General features: G+C 39.8%; 1 protein-coding gene across 1 annotated transcript; it reads left to right on the forward strand.

The window, feature by feature from the left end:
* The first annotated feature begins 694 nt into the window (after positions 1-694).
* Positions 695-21167, forward strand: fam20b (FAM20B, glycosaminoglycan xylosylkinase). The gene is made up of 9 exons (XM_005795557.3): positions 695-896; positions 3368-3677; positions 4173-4420; positions 5280-5366; positions 5462-5571; positions 12814-12985; positions 17641-17832; positions 19980-20039; positions 20136-21167. Exons 2-9 carry the CDS (start codon positions 3549-3551, stop codon positions 20365-20367), a joined length of 1230 nt encoding a protein of 409 aa, XP_005795614.1. The 5' UTR covers positions 695-896; positions 3368-3548; the 3' UTR covers positions 20368-21167.
* Positions 21168-22248: the final 1081 nt, after the last annotated feature.

The following is a 22248-nucleotide window of genomic DNA, read 5'->3' on the forward strand; positions in this document are numbered from 1 at the left end:
TGACAGTGATCACGACATAGCACTTCATTATCGAAAGTCATGATAACCAAAATTAACTGGAATTAATTCTTTAAAAAATAGATTTATAAATTAATTTCTCTCTTCGAATTGAATTACTGAAATAAATTATTTGTAAGATGTTCTCATTTATTGAGCTGTAACTGTATTAGGGGAGTTGTTAAAAATATTTGACTTATTAATTATCTAAGCTTATTCTCTGTAACACAGACGTGATATAGAGCACTGAACTGTTTTTTAAGCCACAAAACCACATTAGATTAGTGTTTTGTTTTTTCTTCATAGCACATAATGTACCAATTTTCCATCAAGGGACCAGCTCAACAAGTGAAAGGTCAGAGCATAAGATTCAAATATATTTATTTAGACATAATATGAAGATAAAAACTGGGGGTTTTATCTTGATAAAAGACTGGAATTTCCTCTGCAATCATTAAAAAAAACATGTCACGCATAATTTGATGTTACGCCTCTGGATATGGTTTGTTATAACAATGATAAATAGTTTCATAGTGGACCATTCAATCCTGTGGTTTTGGTGTCACACCCACATGTGAACCACCGTGACTCAAGTGCAGTTTGTTTCCAGCTGATTAGCTTGCAAGCCGCCTGGCGTCATGGCGCAGCGGTGAAACAGCGCCACCTGGCGGGCGGCTGCTGCCCCTGCGGCAGCAGGAGGAAGTGTTTCGGAAGTGAACGCTCAACGGCAGAGCTGGGATCGAGGGAGAGGGCGGAGAAACGGGAGCAACCGACTGGATTGTGGAAATGACACTGGCTTTAATCTAGCAGCCGGAATAATTTGTGCCTGGCTTTCACGTCATTACCGATAAACCAAGAGGCCGCTCCATTTACGATGAGCCGCATAAAAAGGCCGTAAGGTAAGTCAACCCGGTCCGTGAACCCAGCGGAAGCTATCCTGCTAGCGGCTTCTTTTAGCTAATGCAATAAATGAGCCGCGGCTTGCTAGGCTGGTAGCTTTCTTCGGGGAGATGCGGAGGGTTTGGTGACCTAATAGGGCGAAAACGTAGGCGTGCGTCTGGTTTAAAGCAGTGTGGGAAGGTTTAGACTGTTTTCATGCCGTGTCAGGGATCTTAACCCCTGGATTGGTTTTCTCTGAGGTGTTAAGCAGCAGCATCATGAAAGAGCGATTGTTTAGGATCGCCTGCCTGCGTGGCTCACACGCCACATATTTACGGTATTGTAAATGTTGACCTGTCAGCCTGGCAGGATTACCCTGGGTGTGATAGCCTTAGCTAACATTCTGGCTAACGTGGCAGGTAAATATTATAAGTGATGCAACAGTGTAACCCAGGTTGAACCCACATTTATGAATATATTTAGCAGACAGAACAAGTTTTGAATCATTATTCATCGTATAATGTCTCGTCTCCACTGCTGGGGATCATGATATGTCTATTATCTGAGTCAGAGTAAGTCAGGAGGTTGTTGCCTCGCAGTGTTGGTGTCGCTGGACCCAGATACGTTTAATGGTCTTATTGTGACCCAGTTTACAGCAGCCGAGTTTTATGTCAGATTCTTGTGTACATAAATGTTATTCATTGTGAAGATATTGTTCTGTTTAAAATGTAAATTACAGTCTCTACTGACACATACAAAACAGTCAATAACCACATTCTGTCAAAACGACCACAAACCTCAATATATGTGTTTGAGACTGAGCATGACCAACAGAAAGCATCACACGATCGGCACATAATTATTAAATACAATCTGAAAAGTGTGGCACGCATCTGTTTTCAGGCCCGAGTTGATACGTCACAGAGCAGCTTTTGCTGCAAGTCTTTTCGGTAATCAGCTTTGCACTTCGATTTCCTCTTTGCAAAATAACAAAGGGGTTGAAAATATTTCTCTGAACATCAGCTTTCATTATTGCCAAAAAACCCAAAAAAACTGACAGCCAGATTAACGGCCGAAGTAATTCTGAGACATTCATCTGACATACAACTGAGGGTCTCCTTAACGTCTGACAGCTATACTAACTGGTATTAAAGTGTGGCATATGTTCAGAGTAGCATTTTATGTAGTCTAATCTGATGCTGGCAACATGGTGGAGCGCGTGGGTGTGTGTTGCATTCAAAGCCTGCTCAGTAATTTCCTGTTCCTAGAGGATATTGGCTCTCATCGTTTGGAGACTGTGGTGGTTGAGACAGAAGGTTTAGTTCCTGCATGGTGAGCCACATCTGCATTTCTTTTCAGATGATCCAATCTGAATAATCTGGTTATTGGTATTTCAATACCAATACCAATAACCATGGTATTGAAATACCATGGTTATTGGTATTGGTATTGAAATACCAATAACCAGATAACCATGGTATTGAAATACCATGGTTATCTCAATACCGTGGTATTTAAAAGAGTTCATATTCTCCAACTTGTTATATTTTTTTCTTTTGCAAAGCTGGAGAAACTATTTTGAATTTTGCTGTTTTACGGATGAAAAAAACATTGACGGAAACGCGGCTAGTGAGTGTTGGCTTCTTTCAGTACTATATTGTTCATCCTTGGTCTTACACCAAGCCCACCTGGTGTGTCTGTTGCTGATGACTCCATCTCAGTCCCACCTGAGAACAGAATCGGAGATAAAAGACATGATGTCGTCATGTGTATGGGATCATAACGTTGCATAGTAACCTGTTTATGTTGCTGCCAAGCACTAAATACATACAGGCTATCCAGGCCTGTCACAATAATCAATAAATCAATTAATTGCATGATAAATTAAAACGAGCTCAATAATTTCCATTTGCATGATTTATCGCTTTTCTCTTTCTGCCAAAAACTTTTCTTCTCCATGTTTCATGTAATCGACTCCAGGAGTTTTCTAGGCAAGAAAAATGTATTTGTGTGGCACATTTTGTGTCCAAGGCAATTCAAAGTGCTTTGCAGAAAAATCAAGAGAGTTTGAAAACATATCAAACAAGATAAAAACAAATTCAGTGCAAGGACAAAAAATAAAATCATTGACTTATTAAATTAGGAAACAAAATGTAGATACGATATTTTCAGTTGTCATATTCACAGCTAAAAAGAACAGTTTTCTAAAGTTTGCACAAGGTTTCAATGGTTTTCGATGCAGTAGCTCCTGTTTTATCTGCTGTTGAAATAAAGCCGCGGTCGTTACTGAAACAGGGTTATATGCTGGGTAGGCTTCCACTGAGTGGCAGAAGAACTGGGTCGCCCCCCGCCCCCAGCAGAGAGGATGGAGGGGAATAACCCACCGGGGCAGCAGATCAATCCCTTCCTCATCACACGTTATCAGCAGCACAACTGTCCTGATTGGTTCTGCTCCGTCTCTCATTTTCCTTTCCCTCCTCTTTCCCTGCAGGGAACACTCAAAAGTTTGACGTCCACGAGGGGGGAAAAAAAAAAAGGCAAAAAATCCGGGGCGACAGATTCGATCCTCCGGGGCGGCTTCGGCAGGTCGGGGACGGTCGCCATGTGTCGACGGTGAGGGCCGACTCGTTGCGAGGGACACACACACACACACACCGGCGGGAGAGGCGGAGATGAAGCTCAAACAGCGCATGGTGGTGCTGTGTGCCGTGCTCCTGCTTCTGGGCCTGGCCAAGATCTTCCTGCTGGACGGAGGGGAGGGCTCTGCGGCCAGTCGGCGGGACCTCCGCGCCTTCCGGAAGGTCAGCACATACTTAGCTGACAGGGTTCCTGTTCCTTGAAAAGGTGGTAACACTTTATACGAAGGGGTGTGCATGACAGTGACACCACCCTGTCATAAACATAAAACGTTTGTTATGAACATGAAGGAGTCTTCATGAATGCTTGTGACTGTTGCCATGAAGTGTCATTCTGTGGATAATGACATTTTTAAAGAAAAGTTACAATAAATGTGTGATTTTTTTGCATTAAAAGTGTCATTATTTACCGACTGACACTTCATGACCGCATTCATGAAGACTCCTTCATGTTCATGACAAGTGTTGTCATGTTAGTCTTATGCACACCCCTTCAAATAAAGTCTTATCAAAAAGGATTTCACGCAATAAAAATGAAAGAGATTGTGCATAAAAATAATTTTTTGTTGTATAAAGCTTTCCTCATCTGTTTGGCAGTTCATCCGTCCATCTGTTCCGTGTTTACATTCTGCGTTTATAACTGCGCGATAATCCCCACAGATGGAGTCGGGTCTCTCTCTGCCCCGGGGAGCCCACCTCACACACACTCTCCAGTCTCCGTGGGAGATAGCGAGCCAGTGGGTGGGCCCCCGAGAGGTGTACCCCGAGGAGACCCCCGAGCTGGCCGCCGTGCTCACCTCGCTGAGCACGGCCAGGATAGAGCGCGCCGACGTGGGCTACAAAGGCACGCAGCTCAAAGCCCTGCTGGTGCTGGACGGAGGCCAGAAAGTGGTCTTTAAACCCAAGAGGTCAGACTTCAGATCATTCTGTGATTAGATATCGATTAATGTGTTGATTGATTGACTTACGATGAATTGATAAGCATTGTCTTTAAACCCTGGGTTTTGACACATGAAGGCATGGATGCACTTTTCATAATGTGCTGAATTAAAAAAAACAAACAAAAAAACATTTTAACATTATTTTGTCAACTGTATTAACTGACTGAATAAAAAAGAGATTTGTGATTTTTCTCACGTATTTAGAAAGTATAACCAAACAGGAACCTCCTGCTGAATAGAACAATAACAGATGAAAATATGTGAAACACTTAATCCACCATGAACAGATATGTTCATGGTGCGGCTGCTCTTGACGGAATAGTAAAATTTTGCTCCATGAAGTGCGTTAAGTCGTGATAGTCTTTAAAATCAATCATGCTAATTGACATGGTTTTTGTTTCGATCATAAATAATTTTTCTGCGTAACAACCTCTGTTTTTCTTTCACCACATGAGTGTTAAGATGAAACTAAAGGAGCTTTTCAAGTGTTTATATTTCAAAACAAAACAGCATAAAGTTCATGTTACATCCCACACCGGACTCTGTTTGGACCGTTTCTTTTTCCCATCCTTGTATGGCTCTGCCTTCTTTATTTCTGTATCTACTGGCTGCTATTAAGGATGACCAGCGGCGCCTTCTGCTGGATGGAGGCCAAACTACAACACTAATGCAAGATCTAAGCAGACATTATTAGCTAATTGATTGGAACTAATTTTGATCTAATAAGTTATTAATTGTAAGTCAATAAATTGCTTGCATCCATCTGTGGTGTTCTTGTCCTTTTAAAGTGGTTAAAATTCTGACTTTGTCTGATTTTCTTGCTCAGATACAACAGAGACTACGTGGTTGAAGGCGAGCCGTACGCAGGATACGACAGACACAATGCAGAGGTGGCTGCTTTCCACCTGGACAGGTGTGTGTGTGTGTGTGTGTGTTTATGTGAGCGTCACACATCGCTGTCTTTTATTCTTGCTCAAAACGATACGTGACGTTTCCTTTCATCCTCAGGATCCTGGGGTTCAGGAGGGCGCCCCTGGTGGTGGGCCGATACGTCAACCTGCGAACGGAGATCAAACCCGTCGCCACCGATCAACTGCTGAGCACTTTCCTCATGCAGGGTGAGTCTGCACTTTCCTTCCGCTCCGCATGCAAATTTCTTACGAGAGGTGAGCGTTTTCAGTCCTCTGGCTTTGAGTCTGGAATAAAAGATCCTCGTATATTTCTGTCAAGTTTTCTTCTCGTTCTGAGTTTGTTTTGAGCTTTGTGAGACTCATATTCACTCTCCGTCAAACTGGCATGTCCTGTATTTCTCTGGCTCCGTCTCGCCGCACATTGAGTCTGAATAAAGTCTAGAAATCCACCCTGTAGGGGCGTGGCATCGGTGATGCTTGTGATGAAGCAAAACTCTGGAGAATTTCAATTACGGATGTGAGAATGACCCGAATAAACATGTTTGACCAGTCTGGGTGCACCAGCTTCATCTAAATAATCTGAAACCTGTTGTGTGAATCTGCTTTGAAGTATGCATCGGACCAGCTTGAGATTTAAAAAGACAAAGTACATCATAAACACCAAATTATTATTCTTCCTGAGCCGGGAATTTGCTTGTATAATTTCCCATGGAACATGGAAATGATAAGAGTTGGAGAAATAGTGTTTGTTTTGATGCACAAAGATTAAAAAAAACCCTGAAGAAATGCAGCGGTTTTCACAGTTGGTACCTTTATTTTATGTGAAATCAACATTCTTGATTTTTGAATTGCAACATCATACCTGGAGTTTCACATTTTAGCCATCAGTATTTTGCTTTTTTACACAATGACTGAATGTACGCGCATTAAGAAATCAGAAAAAGTTCAGTTTCATCTCCTGTCTAGACATCCAAACCAAGGACTTTGCACAATTGTTTTTAGAGTTTGACAAACTAATAAAAGGTAAAACGTGTCCAAACTCTGCTTTAAAAACATCTATTATCAGCGTACTGTACTCCATTCTTTACTTTGAAATTTTGGAATAGAGCTGATTAAAGTTAGTTCAGCTGGTTTTTATAGATAAAAGTCTGTTTTATCTATAAAAATCTTTTCTTTATTTTTGGAACCTACAGATGATCCAATTCGGGGTTTTTTTTTTGCAGGTACAAAGGTCAAATTAAACACCACAGAAACTGTAGTCTGTAAAAGTCTTCAGACATGCATCAACAAGGATTTTCTGATTTTGGTCATCCAAAAAAACAATAAATTTTTATAAAGTTGCAATTTTATGATGATGCGTCATGTTCTGTAAACATTTTCAGGACTTTTCCACCTTTAACACCACAGTTACTGTAAGTATAAAAGCCTTAACGACTTTATGAAAATCCATCCAGTCCTCCGGCTCATTCTGGGGATCCCGAGGCGTTCCCAGACCCGACGGGAAATCGAGCCTCTCCAGTCAGTTCTGGGTTTCTCCTCCGCCCTATGAGAGATGCTCGCTTCGAACGCTTGTATAAAAAAAAAATCTATCTATCATTAGTTTAAAAAAATTCAACCTTTAGTTTAATCATGGGAAAAACGTTGTCGATGTGCTCTAGGAGTAGTTCTTCTTGTGGGGTTCAGCACTGCTGCAGCTTCTTTTAGACTTTGTCTAAAATAATGACTTTGTAACCTTTAGGTTTTTTTACATTGTTTTACATGATGTGTAACTGTTTGAAATCTTTCAGCCTTCAGAGAGACTCTATTTAAAATATATAAGGTCAGATGATTATCAGGCCTTAGTTTGGCTTCTAAAATTGAGCTCAGCTTTCATAAAAATGTACTTTACTGACATCTGATTTATGATTTAGAGGCCCAGGCTGGTTTGATTAATTTCCCCCCACCCACACTTAAGGATAAAATCATTTAAAAACGTCTTTTTGTATTGACTCAGGTTATCTTTATCCAATATTAGAATTTGCTGAATCTCAAACATTTTAATGCGGGGGAGAACATTTATCACACCACTGCAGGAGAGAGTTTGACTTAAGATTGAGAAGATTAGTTTGAAGAAAAGTAGCATGTAGTTCAATGTGTTGGTGACAGGCTAATCTGATGAATGATGATGTTATTTTGATATTACTGTACAGCTCGGTTTCACACCAGCTCTAAGGAACAGGTGCGCCTCTTTGAATTAGAATATCAAACCGCTAATTTATTTCTGGAGTGCTATTCAGAAAGTGAATCTCACGGTATGAGATCGTCCAAACTTTCATTTCTGATCTTTTTGAATCATTACTTCTCACACCTTCCTCCTGAAAATACTCTGCAGATTCTCAGTCAGATTCATTGCTTGTGAACCTTCTGCCACATTTTTCCCTTCCACTCAATTTTCCATGAACAGGTGCAGCATTCTGAGCATCCAGCTCCTTCTGCTTCGACATTTTCTTGGTTTTCCATTTTGTGGAGATCTTTCTGTCTGTAGCACAAACTATGTATCGGTCTTTACTAGTCGGGACCAAAATGTAAAAATCCTTTTATGTTTTTTTTTTATATATACACTGCTCAAAAAAATAAAGGGAACACTTAAACAACACAATATAACTCCAAGTAAATCAAACTTCTGTGAAATCAAACTGTCCACTTAGGAAGCAACACTGATTGACAATCAATTTCACCTGCTGTTGTGCAAATGGAATAGACAACAGGTGGAAATTATTGGCAATTAGCAAGACACACTCAATAAAGGAGTGGTTCTGCAGACCACTTCTCAGTACCTATGCTGTCTGGCTGATGTTTTGGTCAGTTTTGAATGTTGGTGGTGCTTTCACACTCGTGGTAGCATGAGACGGACTCCACAACCCACACAAGTGGCTCAGGTAGTGCAACTCATCCAGGATGGCACATCAATGCGAGCTGTGGCAAGAAGGTTTGCTGTGTCTGTCAGGTAGTGTCCAGAGGCTGGAAGCGCTACCAGGAGACAGGCCAGTGCACCAGGAGACGTGGAGGAGGCCGTAGGAGGGCAACAACCCAGCAGCAGGACCGCTACCTCCGCCTTTGTGCAAGAAGGAACAGGAGGAGCACTGCCAGAGCCCTGCAAAATGACCTCCAGCAGGCCACAAATGTGCATGTGTCTGCACAAACGGTTAGAAACCGACTCCATGAGGATGGTATGAGGGCCTGACGTCCACAGATGGGGGTTGTGCTCACAGCCCAACACCGTGCAGGACGCTTGGCATTTGCCAGAGAACACCAGGATTGGCAAATTCGCCACTGGCGCCTTGTGCTCTTCACAGATGAAAGCAGGTTCACACTAAGCACATGTGACAGACGTGACAGAGTCTGGAGACGCCGTGGAGAGCGGTCTGCTGCCTGCAACATCCTTCAGCATGACCGGTTTGGCAGTGGGTCAGTAATGGTGTGGGGTGGCATTTCTTTGGAGGGCCGTACAGCCCTCCATGTGCTCGCCAGAGGTAGCCTGACTGCCATTAGGTACCGAGATGAGATCCTCAGACCCCTTGTGAGACCATATGCTGGTGCGGTTGGCCCTGGGTTCCTCCTAACGCAGGACAATGCTAGACCTCATGTGGCTGGAGTGTGTCAGCAGTTCCTGCAAGATGAAGGCATTGAACCTATGGACTGGCCAGCCCGTTCCCCAGACCTGAATCCGATTGAGCACATCTGGGACATCATGTCTCGCTCCATCCACCAACGTCACGTTGCACCACAGACTGTCCAGGAGTTGGCGGATGCTTTAGTCCAGGTCTGGGAGGAGATCCCTCAGGAGACCATCCGCCACCTCATCAGGAGCATGCCCAGGCGTTGTAGGGAGGTCATACAGGCACGTGGAGGCCACACACAATACTGAGCCTCATTTTGACTTGTTTTAAGGACATTACATTAAAGTTGGATCAGCGTGTAGTGTTATTTCACTTTAATTTTGTGTGTGGCTCCAAATCCAGGCCTCCATTGGTTAATAAATTTGATTTCCATTGATGATTTTTGTGTGATTTTGTTGTCAGCACATTCAACTTTGTACAGAACAAAGTATTCAATGAGAATATTTCTTTCATTCAGATCTAGGATGTGTTATTTGAGTGTTCCCTTTATTTTTTTGAGCAGTGTATATATATTTATATGTATATATTTTTGTAATATCTGGATTTTCTGAGACACAAATAAACACATGTTGAGTCAAACTACTGAGATTAATTTCTTTAATAAAATGTTTTATTATATTCTGTGTTTGTGGGATTTCCCTCGTTGAAATTGAACCCCGATTTTTTTTTTTTTTTTTTTTTTTTTTTTGTGATTATGTCACAACAATAAAAGATGAATTTATTTTAAGTCTTTGTAGATGCCTTTACCAGAGAGGCTCCTCATTTTAGAAAAGAGCTGTATAAAAATGCTCTTTGTTCTTTATCTGCTCTATAAGTCCGTTTTTATTTCATAAAGATGAAGAGGAGCTGCTGCTCCTCCTCCATTTTTGGACGTGTTGAAGCAAACCAGTGTTTCTGTTCCTTAAAATTTCTTTGGGGAAAAAGTCAGACCAAGTCATTTTGATTGCACTCTTTTTAAACTAACAAGCATAAACTAAATATTGCAAATAATTGCTAGACCAAACAGAATTTCTTAAAGACAAACAGACTCAGGATGAGCTTTATATTTAATGGGACACATTAGTAAAATGAAAAATCAGTCATTTTGATTTGTGATGCTGAAAAACCGTTTGATTCTGTTATCTATTGTTATTTATTTCAGACATTTCAAAAATGTGGTTTTATTTGCCCTTTCAGTTCAGTCATAAAACCCACACCACACTCCCATAGCAGGATTAAGAAATGCATTGACTCTGTATTAAAGATACTCGATGTAAGATGTGTTTTTACGTCAGTGGTATTTTACTTTCTCAGGGGATAAAAAACTTTTTCTTTTTAGATACCTTAAAATTAGAACATATTTCAGTCGTAGAAGAAAGTAATCCAGATCTAGTTAATATTACGGTTGATAAATCTAAAATAAACAGAAGATCAATTGCGAGAATATATTCATCTTTGCAGGAATCTTACAACGTTTCTAGACTAAATCAAATCAAAGCGGGGGAAAAGAAGCAAATCTAATTATTACAGAAGACGGCAGGTTTAATCAACGCATGACTCTGGTAAACACGTCAAGTTTCAGGCAGATGGCAGAAATTTACATGGAAAAGTATAATTAGTTTTGCGATTATCCCTGAAATAAAACAAAAGCAAAAAGGCCGATTTTTATGCACAGGTTGATGTTGGGGGGAGTGTGGAAACTTTATGGCCGATCATTTTCATTTCCTTTGGGGATTGTCGAGTTCTCCAGCCTGATTGGCTGAAATGATTCATTTAATCACTGATCTGGAGACCGAATCGATATTTTTGGGAGAAGCTTTATATAAAACCACCTTAGAAGATAAATACAGTCGACAGAGTTCCGTGTCGGTGAGTCGCAGTTCAGATGTTAAATGACGATCGATGAGGCTTTTATATTACTGTGCAGCTTTATCAGGTTGTATCACAGGTAAAGGTGATATCTTACACTGTGAGTGTTAGACTGGCAGAGAAAATCCAGAATGTGTAGAAATTTGCATATGAGAGTTTTCTTCTGTGAAGTATGTACAGAGGCAGCTCTGGCTCACTTTTTTTTTATTGCACAGTGCAGCAGAGTTGCCCATTTAAATCACACGAGTTCGCTCTGTGTCACCAACTTGACTTATAGATTATGTTTATGTTGTTTTTATTTTTGTTACTCATTTAATAACTTCAGTATTTTTGTGAGAAGATCATTTTCAGCCCTTCACCTTTTCATACACAAACAGGTTTTAGTGTTTCAGGTTAAAATGTGGTAACTTGGGTTCTCCTGCAGGAGGTCTCGCAGTTATTTAGTTTTGGTCCCAGGTCACAATCTGACATATTGTAAGAGCCTTCAATCCAAAGTGGGATTAGAACCAGTTCAATTGAAACGGTGATAAAATGTAGAACTAAATTATCAGCAAAATCTGAGCATCTTTTTGATGTGAAATTGTGGAGAAAAGTAGACGGATCCGCTATGGTTCAGTATCTGGGTAGCAAGGGTTTTTTTGTCTGAAATGGCAGATCATAGACAGGAAACAGGAAGTAGGACTACATAGAGGGGTCTTTCAGGCCAGCCAAATAAAACTCGTTTGGAGCCGCAAATGTCACGACTTTTTGAAAAAGGACAACTTTTAATTTTAGGTAAATGTCTACTGTAGGAAATTAGCTATTTTTAAACGGCAACCATTTTATTTCTGTTTGTAGAATTTAAAATAAACATAAAATTTAGCAAGAAGAGGTTGGATTGTTTTTAAAAGTAAAATAAAACAGATTACAAATTAATGACAAAAAACATATTACTAGTACTTTTAGTGTCATTCTTTGTTAGAATTCAATGCAAATGTTGTAGAAATAGACTAAGTAACTGTTAAAAGACCTGTGTTGGTTGTTATTTCCAAATTTAAAAACATTAGCTGGTTCTTTTTCATTTTTAGCCAAAGTTATTAAGAGCCACTGCAGAAGGTTCAAAGATCCATTTGCATCTCCGGAACCGCAGGTTGGAGGCCCCTGGACTGGATGAAGGGCTGAATTGACTCGGACCCGTTCTATATTTACAGTTTTTAATTTGCTAACATTAATTTACTTGCCATCGTCAGACCTTTGCTGACTCTTATTGTAATTACTCTACTAGATTTTTGTCTTGATTTTTACATTTTATTTTTGTCAACCAAAACACCAAGTGGTACAATAGCTTTTCTGGCTGATTTAGTATTTTTCTTTCTTTCTTTCTTTCTGGATAGTTTATACCTTGTTTTTTGTTGTTTTTTTTAATCAACTCTGAAATCTTACAGAAACATTTAATCTTTGTAGATTTTAGTCACACTGATAAATCATCTGAAAACATCATACAAATCTGGAAAAGCTTTTTTTTTTTTCACATCACACCGCAGGGGGAAAGAAAAAATAAAAATGAAAAAATAAAAATGAAAAAATAAAACGGTTCATCTAAACGTCTTGTGAATTCACCGCTGGTTCAGTACGTCACGCTGACTCATCTCTGAACCCGGGTTAATATTTTGCTTTCTTGTTTTTCCTTTTTGCTTTACTATAATGCAAATGAGCAACATATGAAGTTTGAACTCGTCAGTCAAACCTGCAACTTTCAGAGTACATTTTGTATGACGATGAAAAAAAACACAATAACTTCACTGCTGCCCATGAAGTTGGAATATTTTTAACAACTTTCCGTAAAATGTCAGTCTCATGACTTATTCCTGACGAAACGTATATTTTAAGTTTTTTTTTGTTGTTTTTTTGTGCTAAATCACAGCAGCCGTGTCATTCCCGTTCTCATCGTGTCTCTCTTCAGGTAACAACACGTGTTTCTATGGGAAGTGCTACTACTGCCGGGAGACGGAGCCGGCGTGTGCGGACGGTGAAACCATGGAGGGCTCGCTGACCCTCTGGCTGCCGGACGTGTGGCCCCTGCAGAAACACAGACACCCGTGGGGCCGCACATACAGAGAGGGAAAACTGGCCAGGTGGGTGAGGAATTTATGGCCGCCTGGGACAATTCTGTGACACAAGCGCGATTCGGTTTGATGGTTATCAAGAAAAATTTAAATGTTGCGTTGTTCAGGATGATGCCTGAATGTGGTTGAGCTTTGATTGCTCATAACATGAGGTCAGAATGCAGTTCGGGTGTGTACGCTGTTTCGGCTGGTGAGGGAAGTTACACACAGTTCTGCTTTGCAGCAACAAATTCCCTTCTGCAGACTCAGACATCCCATCATTTCCCAAGAGACCTCTGATGGTTAGTGTGGCTTTCACATGGGTGAATGGAGCAGAAAACTGCGGTATAGATGATGGTGGTCTGCTTCTCTTTTAGCAATTATTGCACAAAGAGGAAATGTTTTGCGTTTTGGGAGAAAAGATTGGAGTATTTATTCTAAGGGTTGGGCATTCATCATATAATTTGCCATTAAAAGTGAAAAACCTCTTATTATAACAAGAAAGCTAATTGGTTGTCACAATAAATTCCAATTAACGCTGTTTAAAAAAACCAAAAAAAACCCAAAAGCATCTGTACTGTCGGCATTGTCAGTTTTGCTATTATTGTTTGTATCACTGTTTGTTCAGTGAACGTATCAATAAATTTGAAAATATGATTAGATGTAGTTGCTGTGTAGAGTTTAGTCATACAAATCACACTTTTTTTATGTGACTGGTGTCCCAAAGAAGCACATTACCAATGTTCAAGAGCATAGTTTGTATTTGTGGAGCTATGATTGCTGGACATTCAGTTGCCTAAAAAAGAACCGAATAGTTTGTATCGTCACTTTTGTCGTTATCACAATCATTCCACAACTTCTCATGAAACCCCGACCCCTAGTTTATTCTACTTTTGCTTCCTCATTGCACTCAAGTAACAACAGACATGTCAATTCAAAAGCTATTTTTAAAATGGTCTCATTTGAAAAACAAGGGCTGTCCCCCAATAAAAATAACTGAGATCAACCAGGCCTGATGGCGCCCTGGCCCGCATGAATCAAGATGTCACACAAATGGAACCTCTCTGATAACACGAAGTAGGCCAGTTAAAGCAATTCATCAATGGATGAAAGACAAAGTCATTAGCATTTATGTCTAAATTATTAGCCACTGTTACTGAAGTAATAGCTGTTGTAAGAAAATATAATAATATGTTGAAAAATTGACCAGATCTCTTATCTCACCAGGACAACCAATGTGCTAATCTTTGTAAAAACTCGTCAGAATTTTAGATTTCAGTTCATTTTTTTATTTATTTTTTTTATTTCTGTTTGTTTTGTGATGAAATAGCTGGGAGAAGACTTTTGTTTTGTTTTACTACAAAGAATTATCATCTGAAACACATTAACAAGTCCAGAAAAATAATCAAAGTTGTTATTTCAGAGAGGCAAAGTCAAAGTCCAGACTAAAAATATATTGACGGTTTAGCTTGACCTTAAACAGGAGACACACTTCCACGGCAATTGTTGTTATTAACCATCTATTAAAATTTGTTTATTGATCTACAAAATATACACCTGTCAGAAAAGAGGAAAAATACTTATTTTATGGAACTGTGCATTTATGTTGCAAGCTAGAAAATGGGAAGTAAGCATTCTGGAGATGCTGATCCTTAAAATGCCTTACCACATCTTCAGTCCTCAACGCTGATATTGCTCATTATTTTATATATTTGACTTTGTTTTGCCAGGTTGTTCCATTCTGAAGATTGTTTTGAGCACTAAGTGCCAGCAACCTAACACTTCCCTATTCCAATTCATCTCTTACTTTTGAATATCTGGCAAGCTTAAAGTTTAAATCCTCCCAGGTTATTTTATTTTTGTCTTTTAAAAACAAGAGAAAAACCCCCAATGGGCCAAGAATTAAGCCTTGTGGAACTCCCTTGGGTATTTGCAATGGGTCCAAATAGAACCGTCCATCTGAACTGCCTGGTACTACTTATGAGATCATTTCCAAACCTTTCACAGTTTGTTTAGGATAAACATCTGGAAGACATTTGAGTGATGTGAAGTGGACGATGGTGTCAAAAGCTTTAGAAAAATGGACTGCTGGTCACGAAGAGCTTATGTTGTCGGATAGCAGGAATGTTAGTGGGTGTATTTTTTTATGATGGGTAAATAAATATTGTGCCGTAGAAGAAAAAGTACAGCATGTCTATGTGAAGAAGAATATTTTATTAGTTACTCTTAGTTAAGAGATGGCAGAAAGGAGAGAGGAGTATCAATAAATCCAAGACTGTTCAAGTCAGAGGAGGTCCAGATGACGGATACATGTAGGGAAGCATCATTACCCATGCAGAGTGAGATGTCCTGGTGAATCTTTATTGTGAAATGGTATTTTGCCTGGGAACTTCTAGCACAGTAACATTCTTTAATGAGATCAGTGAAAAGATCATCGTAAAGAGGAAGTCCCTGAATTTGATTTTTGGGAAAGAGAAATTAACTGGATGCAATAAAAGTAGCAAATTACAGGGTTTTTCAAAAAAAAAAAAAAAATTCCAGGTGATTACTAGTGGTTCTGTTCAAAATGTAGTCGTATAAATCCACCTACAGGTGGGCGAACGATTCCTTCAAATCGTTAGCTTGATTTTTAACGCATTAAAGACACATCACAACATTATTGCTAGGTTTTTGATTTGGACAATAACGAAAGACTCCAACGTTACTCCAAAACAAAAGATGCATTTTAATAAATGCCAAATAAGCTTGGTCTATGATGAAACCGGCTTATCTGTCAAACATCAACAAGTGGTTTGTAAACTGTGTAATTTGGCAGACTCCCTGGCCATTTATTGCACCAGACATGACGTTATTAGAACCAGTGGGTGAAGCTTAACCTACTAAATGCTTTTGAAGGTTAACGGAAAGTTTTTAAAAATGAAACTCTTCCACCTCCAGTGAAGACTCGGTCAAGACTGGGCTGCATTTTCTCGTTGAATATACTGTAGTAATGCCTACTTTTAAATAACTTTTGACAATTAATAATACTAATCTGAAATACCAGACACATTTCATACAAGATTAACTAGAACTTAGTTTTGGAGACCTAAATAATGTTTGTTAGTAGCTCTTACCAGGACTATATTTGCACACGGGAATAATGTATTTAATATATAAATACTTTACAAGTATAAAAGTGAGCCACAGAAAAGTTAAAACTTCAAATGTTTTTCAACCTATACAGGAAATTTGTAAAGAAAAAGTTAGTTTTATTTGAACAGCGTGTCACTTTTTTCTCAGTTTCTGTAGATTAATAACAAATTTGATCATAATAGAGTGCAAAGCATTTTCATGTGTACAAATCATTATAGTAATTTTACTAAAAGAATTTTGAGCCGTTAAAAAATATCCACTGAGGCATAAATTTCTGCCCAAAGAAATGCTTACAAGAAAAGAATGTGATGTTATTTGATGTTGAAAAGTTGTACATTTGCATAAAAAAAAATTACAGTTCATCATGATTAAAGGCATATATATTTATGAAATTAAAACTAGGGTAGTCTTTGAAATTGTAAATTCAGAAACTTGTAAGAAACCTGTGGCTGCATCGAATCGGGTCCTCAGATGTTTTGACGCAGGAAAAAAGCCAAGTTCTACCTGGAAGTGGACTTTAGAATTTCACACAACTTTGTTTTTCTTTTTCAAAATATTTTACTTGACCATGTCAGAATGTCTTTTTTTTTTTTTTTACCCCTCCAGGGGGTTTTTTGTGGGCTCTAGTGTCCCTTATATGACAGTAGGCTGACAGGAAACGGGGAAGGAGAGGGGGGAAGATATGTGGCAAATGTCGTCGGGTCCGGGAGTCGAACCCACGACGGCCGCGTCGAGGACTCAAGGCCTCCAAATGTGGGTCGCGCTATCCTCTACACCACCACGGCACGCCCAGAATGTCTTTTTAATATCGTAAATGTATAGAGATTTTTCTCTGGGCTTTGAGTTTGACGTCAGGCAATATCCAAGTTTCTTTAATATTAAAAATGTCAAATTAATCTCAATATTTTCGATATTTTTGGCAGAAGTGTACACCTTCCTCCATGGCCATTTATTTTGCATTTTATTCTCAATTTATTTTTATTATTTTATTTTATTTTATTTTATTTTATTTCTTCAAACATGCTGCTACGTGCTGAGCTAAAAAGTCCATGAAATAACTATTTTAAGTGGCTGCCAGTACCCTCTTCTGAGTAATTTAACTCACATCAGCCCAGACCTACAAGTTTGTTCCCCTTTATCTAAATTTAGCCTAACTGACTTTTCTTCCTGTCTGCGTGAATTCTGGTTTCTCCTTTCTGGCTCCTGTGTGTGCACAGCTGCACCGTGTAGACAGAGGGCAGCTACGAGCACACTCCACCGGCTCCAATAAGAGCAATAAGAGCTTCAAGGAAATCATATTGGGAGAAAATAAACGGAGCTGCAGACCCGACGTTTCACCTCATTTCCTGTCTTGTAAAATTTATTTGGCCGTTTGGTTTCTGTGATGTCTGTAATTTAATGACTTTTCTGTCAACCTAGCTTCCTTCTTAAGTGCGGCTCTAACCACCTGATCTTATCTTTTGTGGGCTGACAGGAAGGTACTTCCAGTTGCCATTGCAAACAAACTTATTTTAATCTATCAAAAGAACTTTCATGTTTGTTTTTCCACATAGGTGGGAGTATGATGAAAGCTACTGCGAAGCGGTGAAGAAAATGCCCCCATACGACGCGGGGCCGCGGCTCCTTGATGTGATTGATACAGCCGTTTTTGACTATCTGATTGGCAACGCCGATCGCCATCACTACGAGAGTTTCCAGGATGACGGCGGAGCCAGCATGCTCATCCTGCTAGATAACGCCAAGAGGTGAGGAGTGATGAAACCACAAGATGAAATTATTTTGATTGCATTTTTTATTTATTCGTTTATTTTTTTGAAGTCGTACCATGTTTGTTTTGCATCAAATTTAAAGAAGTCCCTTGTTTTTTTACCGTAACTGAGACTCTGGAGCGGAGTCTGTGTGCAGCGTTGACACTGAACAAACAGATTAGTCACTCCTGAAGAGTTACAGTAAAATTCTCCTTTTTAGTAAACGTATCGGCACCATAAGGATATTGTTAATCCACTTTTTACATCTCACTTTTGATATCCTGTTAAATTGTCACTCATCTCTTCCAGTTTGCCCATCTCTTTTTCAAGAACTTACCGCCACTGAAACCGCTTTATAACTGAGTCATACACACCCACTCCTCGGATGGAAAGAAGAGGGTTTTTCTAGTCTTGCTCTTAAATTTGTTTGTTTTATAAACACAGTCTGGTTTGTGAACAGTTTTACTGATAACTTCTCTTTTTTTTCTGAGAAGCATGGTGTCAGGCTTTTTTTTTTTTTTTTGTCTGGTTGTAAAGTCTCTCCCTGGCAGAACAAATACATTATTTCGTATCTGATTTCTTTTAAATTTGATTTTATTTTTTTTTGCTTCTGGACCAAACAGCAGATATTCATCTGAACATTGAGCCACTTCGTTTTTGCTGCTGTGGTAGGATGAGGGAGTGTTGGTTTTACATTGGGTGGATGATGAGGATTATTCTCTAACAAACCGCACCACCTTAAATAACTTATACCTCCTTAAAAAGCCTTAATCGTAAAATCGAGGCCTTAAAAAGTCTTAAATTCACTTAAAAAACACATAAGATGGTTTTAAATGCATTCCCCATACGTCTTAAAATATTGTAGTGGCAGGACTATTTAATCTCGTATCTTTTATGTAGGGTTTTGTTTTCCTCACAGGAGTTTTCGTCAGGCAACAGTTTGAGTCGACTGCAAATTTCTTGCCAGTTGGGACGACGTCGGTTTTTGCCTTTGGCTCGCTTCCGTTGCCAACCCGTACAATGTTGCATTTTTGTGCAAAAAACAAAAAAAAACAAACTCCACACAGACAACGGTCGTGCTGCTGCTGCTAGCGGCTTTTGGAGCAGCATTTGGTGCGACACAAACTGAGAATCGAGAAAGATAAACAAACAAAGTCAGAGGTTTAAGCCTATTGGAGAATTTTATTTCAACAACGTTATTACTGTGGGGGGGAAGAAGGAGAGAGAAGGAGGAGATTATGGAAAAGAAGCGGAGCATGAAACAAAAACAGAGCCACAGGTGAAAAATGGAGGAAAATGGAGTAAAAGGAAAGGCAATTAATGTATTCAACTAAAGTGAGAATGTGACAATATCTCACAACAGTTTCTACTTCTTCAGTTTTGAGGAAGATCTATTCCTCGAATAGTTCTTCCTGTTTGCCATAGTGGTTAAATACTAATCCACAACCCAAAGCAGCAATGGCTATATTTCCTCATAATTAGGAAAAGTCGTACACACACCATTGCTTTCACTACTTTGCTTGCACACACAAGGATATTTATTACAAATATAAATCCAAAGGCCCTATAAAAGCTGGTCTAAAGCGAGGAGATCTGATGCAGCTTAAACAAAAATATCAGACATACACTAACAAGCTTTAGGGATAAATTATTATTCTCTCTCTGGAATCCAGGAAGCCTAGGCAGACTCAAAGCCAAACCTTCTTAATCTCATCAAGCAGGGATTTTACTTTTATTTTATTTATTTATTTGTATAGTTATTTCATTTCTTCAGTAATTATAATTATTATTTACATTTTTGTACTTTTTCTTTGTCTTAACGGTGGTTGCCCATGCAAAATAGCGTGAATAGTGTGGGGCCTTACTAGTAGGTCACGGTCTGATGACTTTTGCTTCTTTGGATGAGTGATCCTGATGTTGGTGGGTCGAATGAAGGCGGGCTGAGTGTTTCACCTATAAGTGTAAAAATATGAGCAACATTAACATGTATCTGTTGTCTATCGGTGCTCAGTATAAAGACTTTCTTTTTTAAAATAGTCCTTTCTCAATAATTTTGAGGCAAGAGCTCAATAGTTCTATGTATGCATGGAGTATTCACACACCTTTAACTTCTCTTGTTCATCTCTGTTGTGTTTTCTCGGCAGCTTCGGCAATCCTTCTTTGGATGAGCGAAGCATCCTGGCGCCCCTCTACCAGTGCTGCATGTAAGTCCCCACACGGTCAAGTCACATTCATCAGATTGGTCTCTCCCATAACCAATCGCCTCTGCGTGTTTTGTTGCTTTCAACTCCCTGCGGCAGGATTCGTGTTTCCACCTGGAACAGGTTGAGCTTCCTGAAAGGTGGAGTCCTGAGTTCGGCCATGCGGCAGGCGCTCGCTTTTGATCCCATTAATCCCGTCCTGGCGGAGCCTCACCTCGCAGCTCTGGACAGGCGTCTGAACGGAGTCATAGCAACTGTGAAGCAGTGCATGGAAGCACAAGGCCCAGACAACGCGCTGATAGAGGATCGGATGAACCTCCCGCATCCGTAGGAAAGCAAAAACAAGCGGCGAGGCTCGTCCGAACAGCCGTCTTCAGACAGTGGCTCTGCAGCTTCGGGGGAAGCAGGAGCAGCAAATGAAACGGCACGGTGGGCGAAAGGCGCCACGTTTCTTCACCCTCCATCCGTTTATCGACTCTCTGAGAAATGCCATCCTCAATGGAGAACTCTGGCCAAAGAGTCGGAGAGTGCGACCGTTTCACATCCAGCCTCTCAGGACCGCTGTGAAAAGGAAAGCAAACACTGCAAGCAAATTCTACCACTGCTGGTGTCGATGTTCCTCCCACCTCGTGCCAAATCCTCCCTCATCGGTCATGCTTGTTGATGTACGCCTCATTATCCGCAGACGACGGATGAAGAAGTGTGAAAGCTTGAAATGAGACTCCGACATGTCTGTGAAAGCCACACTTCAGACCAGAGCTGAAGGAGCCAATAAACTGAGAAGTTACTTTAATTATATATATATAAAAAAATACTCCTTCAATTTATTTTGACTTTTAAACGGAACTGATAGTTGACTCATTTTTGCTCAGTATTGTACATATTTAAGTAGTGATGTAGATTAATGAACTGATGGGATATAAATATTTGGACTATAATATTAAATGAAATTTAGTGTGTGTGGGTGTGTGTGTGTGAGAGAGAGAGTAAAAAGGAGAGAATGAGATGATGTGCCATACTGTGCCGTAACTCAAAGCTACTGACATGACAGACTTGAATCTTGGTGGGGGTCAGAGGTTTTAGGGTGTTTTAGTTCATTTTTGGCATTAAACTATGGTCTACATCTGTCTACCTAAGTTGTCTTTTTCTTAGTCTGGTCACCAAAATAATTTGCCATTAGACTTTCACCTAAAAACAGTTTTCAAATGAGGATTTGTTGATTATGGCAAGAAATCTATCCAAGTCATTGAGCCTATGTGAAAATATTCTTTGCTTTGAGTGTGGAGTTAACCGTAATCTCTATCACAACACATTTCCTTCATCAACGTGCCACGAAAAGCTGCCTCTTGAGTTTCCTGTGACTGTAAATCATAAGAGAAGGAGATGGTGACATCAAGTACAAATGAGTTTTAAACAATATAGTGGGCAGTACAGGAGGCATTGGAAGACTTCATAGCATTCTTTTCAAAACATTACAGGGAGTCCGCAAAAAGTGTTACATTCAAATTAAAGCCTTAAAATGTCTTAAATTTGTTCGGAAAAGTAAGTTGACCTTTAATACGTTAATCAAAGGGTTTAAATTTTGAATTAACAGGACTATTAGACCCTCCAATGGTCTTAGCGTGAACCTCGGAAAGTATCGTCATGGTTTTACAGCAGGAAAGTGTGGTGTCCCATCAGACCGTCAGTTCCCGAAACCACACACATAAAAGAAAATTGTAAAAGTGTACTTGAGGTCAGTGCCAACCCGCAATGACCCTGCTATTAACCCTGTCTCTTAAGGAGGCGGGAGGGTTAATCCCTTTTATTTTTTAGTTTTCACATCGAACTTTGAGTCACACTCGAGCATCTTCATTGCATTCTGTGACTAGCTAGCTAGCTAGCTTTTTTGCGTCTATCATGAGTAAGTGCAAATTTACTCTGAGTTGGCTGAACGAAGTCTGTACATTTCTGTGGAGATCCATCCATCCACCAATCTAACGCGCCTGTCCCTAGTGGGGTCGCCAGCAGTCAACAAGCGAGAGGCTAGTGTCACCCTGGCCAGTCATCAGGTTGCCAGTCCATCGCAGTTTCTGTGGAGATATGGGTCTTAAATTCTGTTCAAAATTATCTTAGAAAATCTTAAGTTTGAGTTGGTGAAACCCTACATTAATGATGTAAGGATCCTATTGACAGTTGAGCAAACGCATCAAATTTAAATTATATCACTTTC

The sequence above is a fragment of the Xiphophorus maculatus genome, chromosome 9, assembly GCF_002775205.1.
Source record: "Xiphophorus maculatus strain JP 163 A chromosome 9, X_maculatus-5.0-male, whole genome shotgun sequence".
NCBI classification, from domain to species: domain Eukaryota; kingdom Metazoa; phylum Chordata; class Actinopteri; order Cyprinodontiformes; family Poeciliidae; genus Xiphophorus; species Xiphophorus maculatus.

Coding starts and splice junctions, on each gene's coding strand:
- fam20b (XM_005795557.3), top strand. CDS start 3,549: ATGAAGCTCAAACAGCGCATGGTGGTGCTGTGTGCCGTGCTCCTGCTT. Junction 12,986..17,640: donor AGAGAGGGAAAACTGGCCAG/GTGGGTGAGGAA, acceptor TTTTCCACATAG/GTGGGAGTATGATGAAAGCT. Junction 17,833..19,979: donor CTGCTAGATAACGCCAAGAG/GTGAGGAGTGAT, acceptor TTTTCTCGGCAG/CTTCGGCAATCCTTCTTTGG.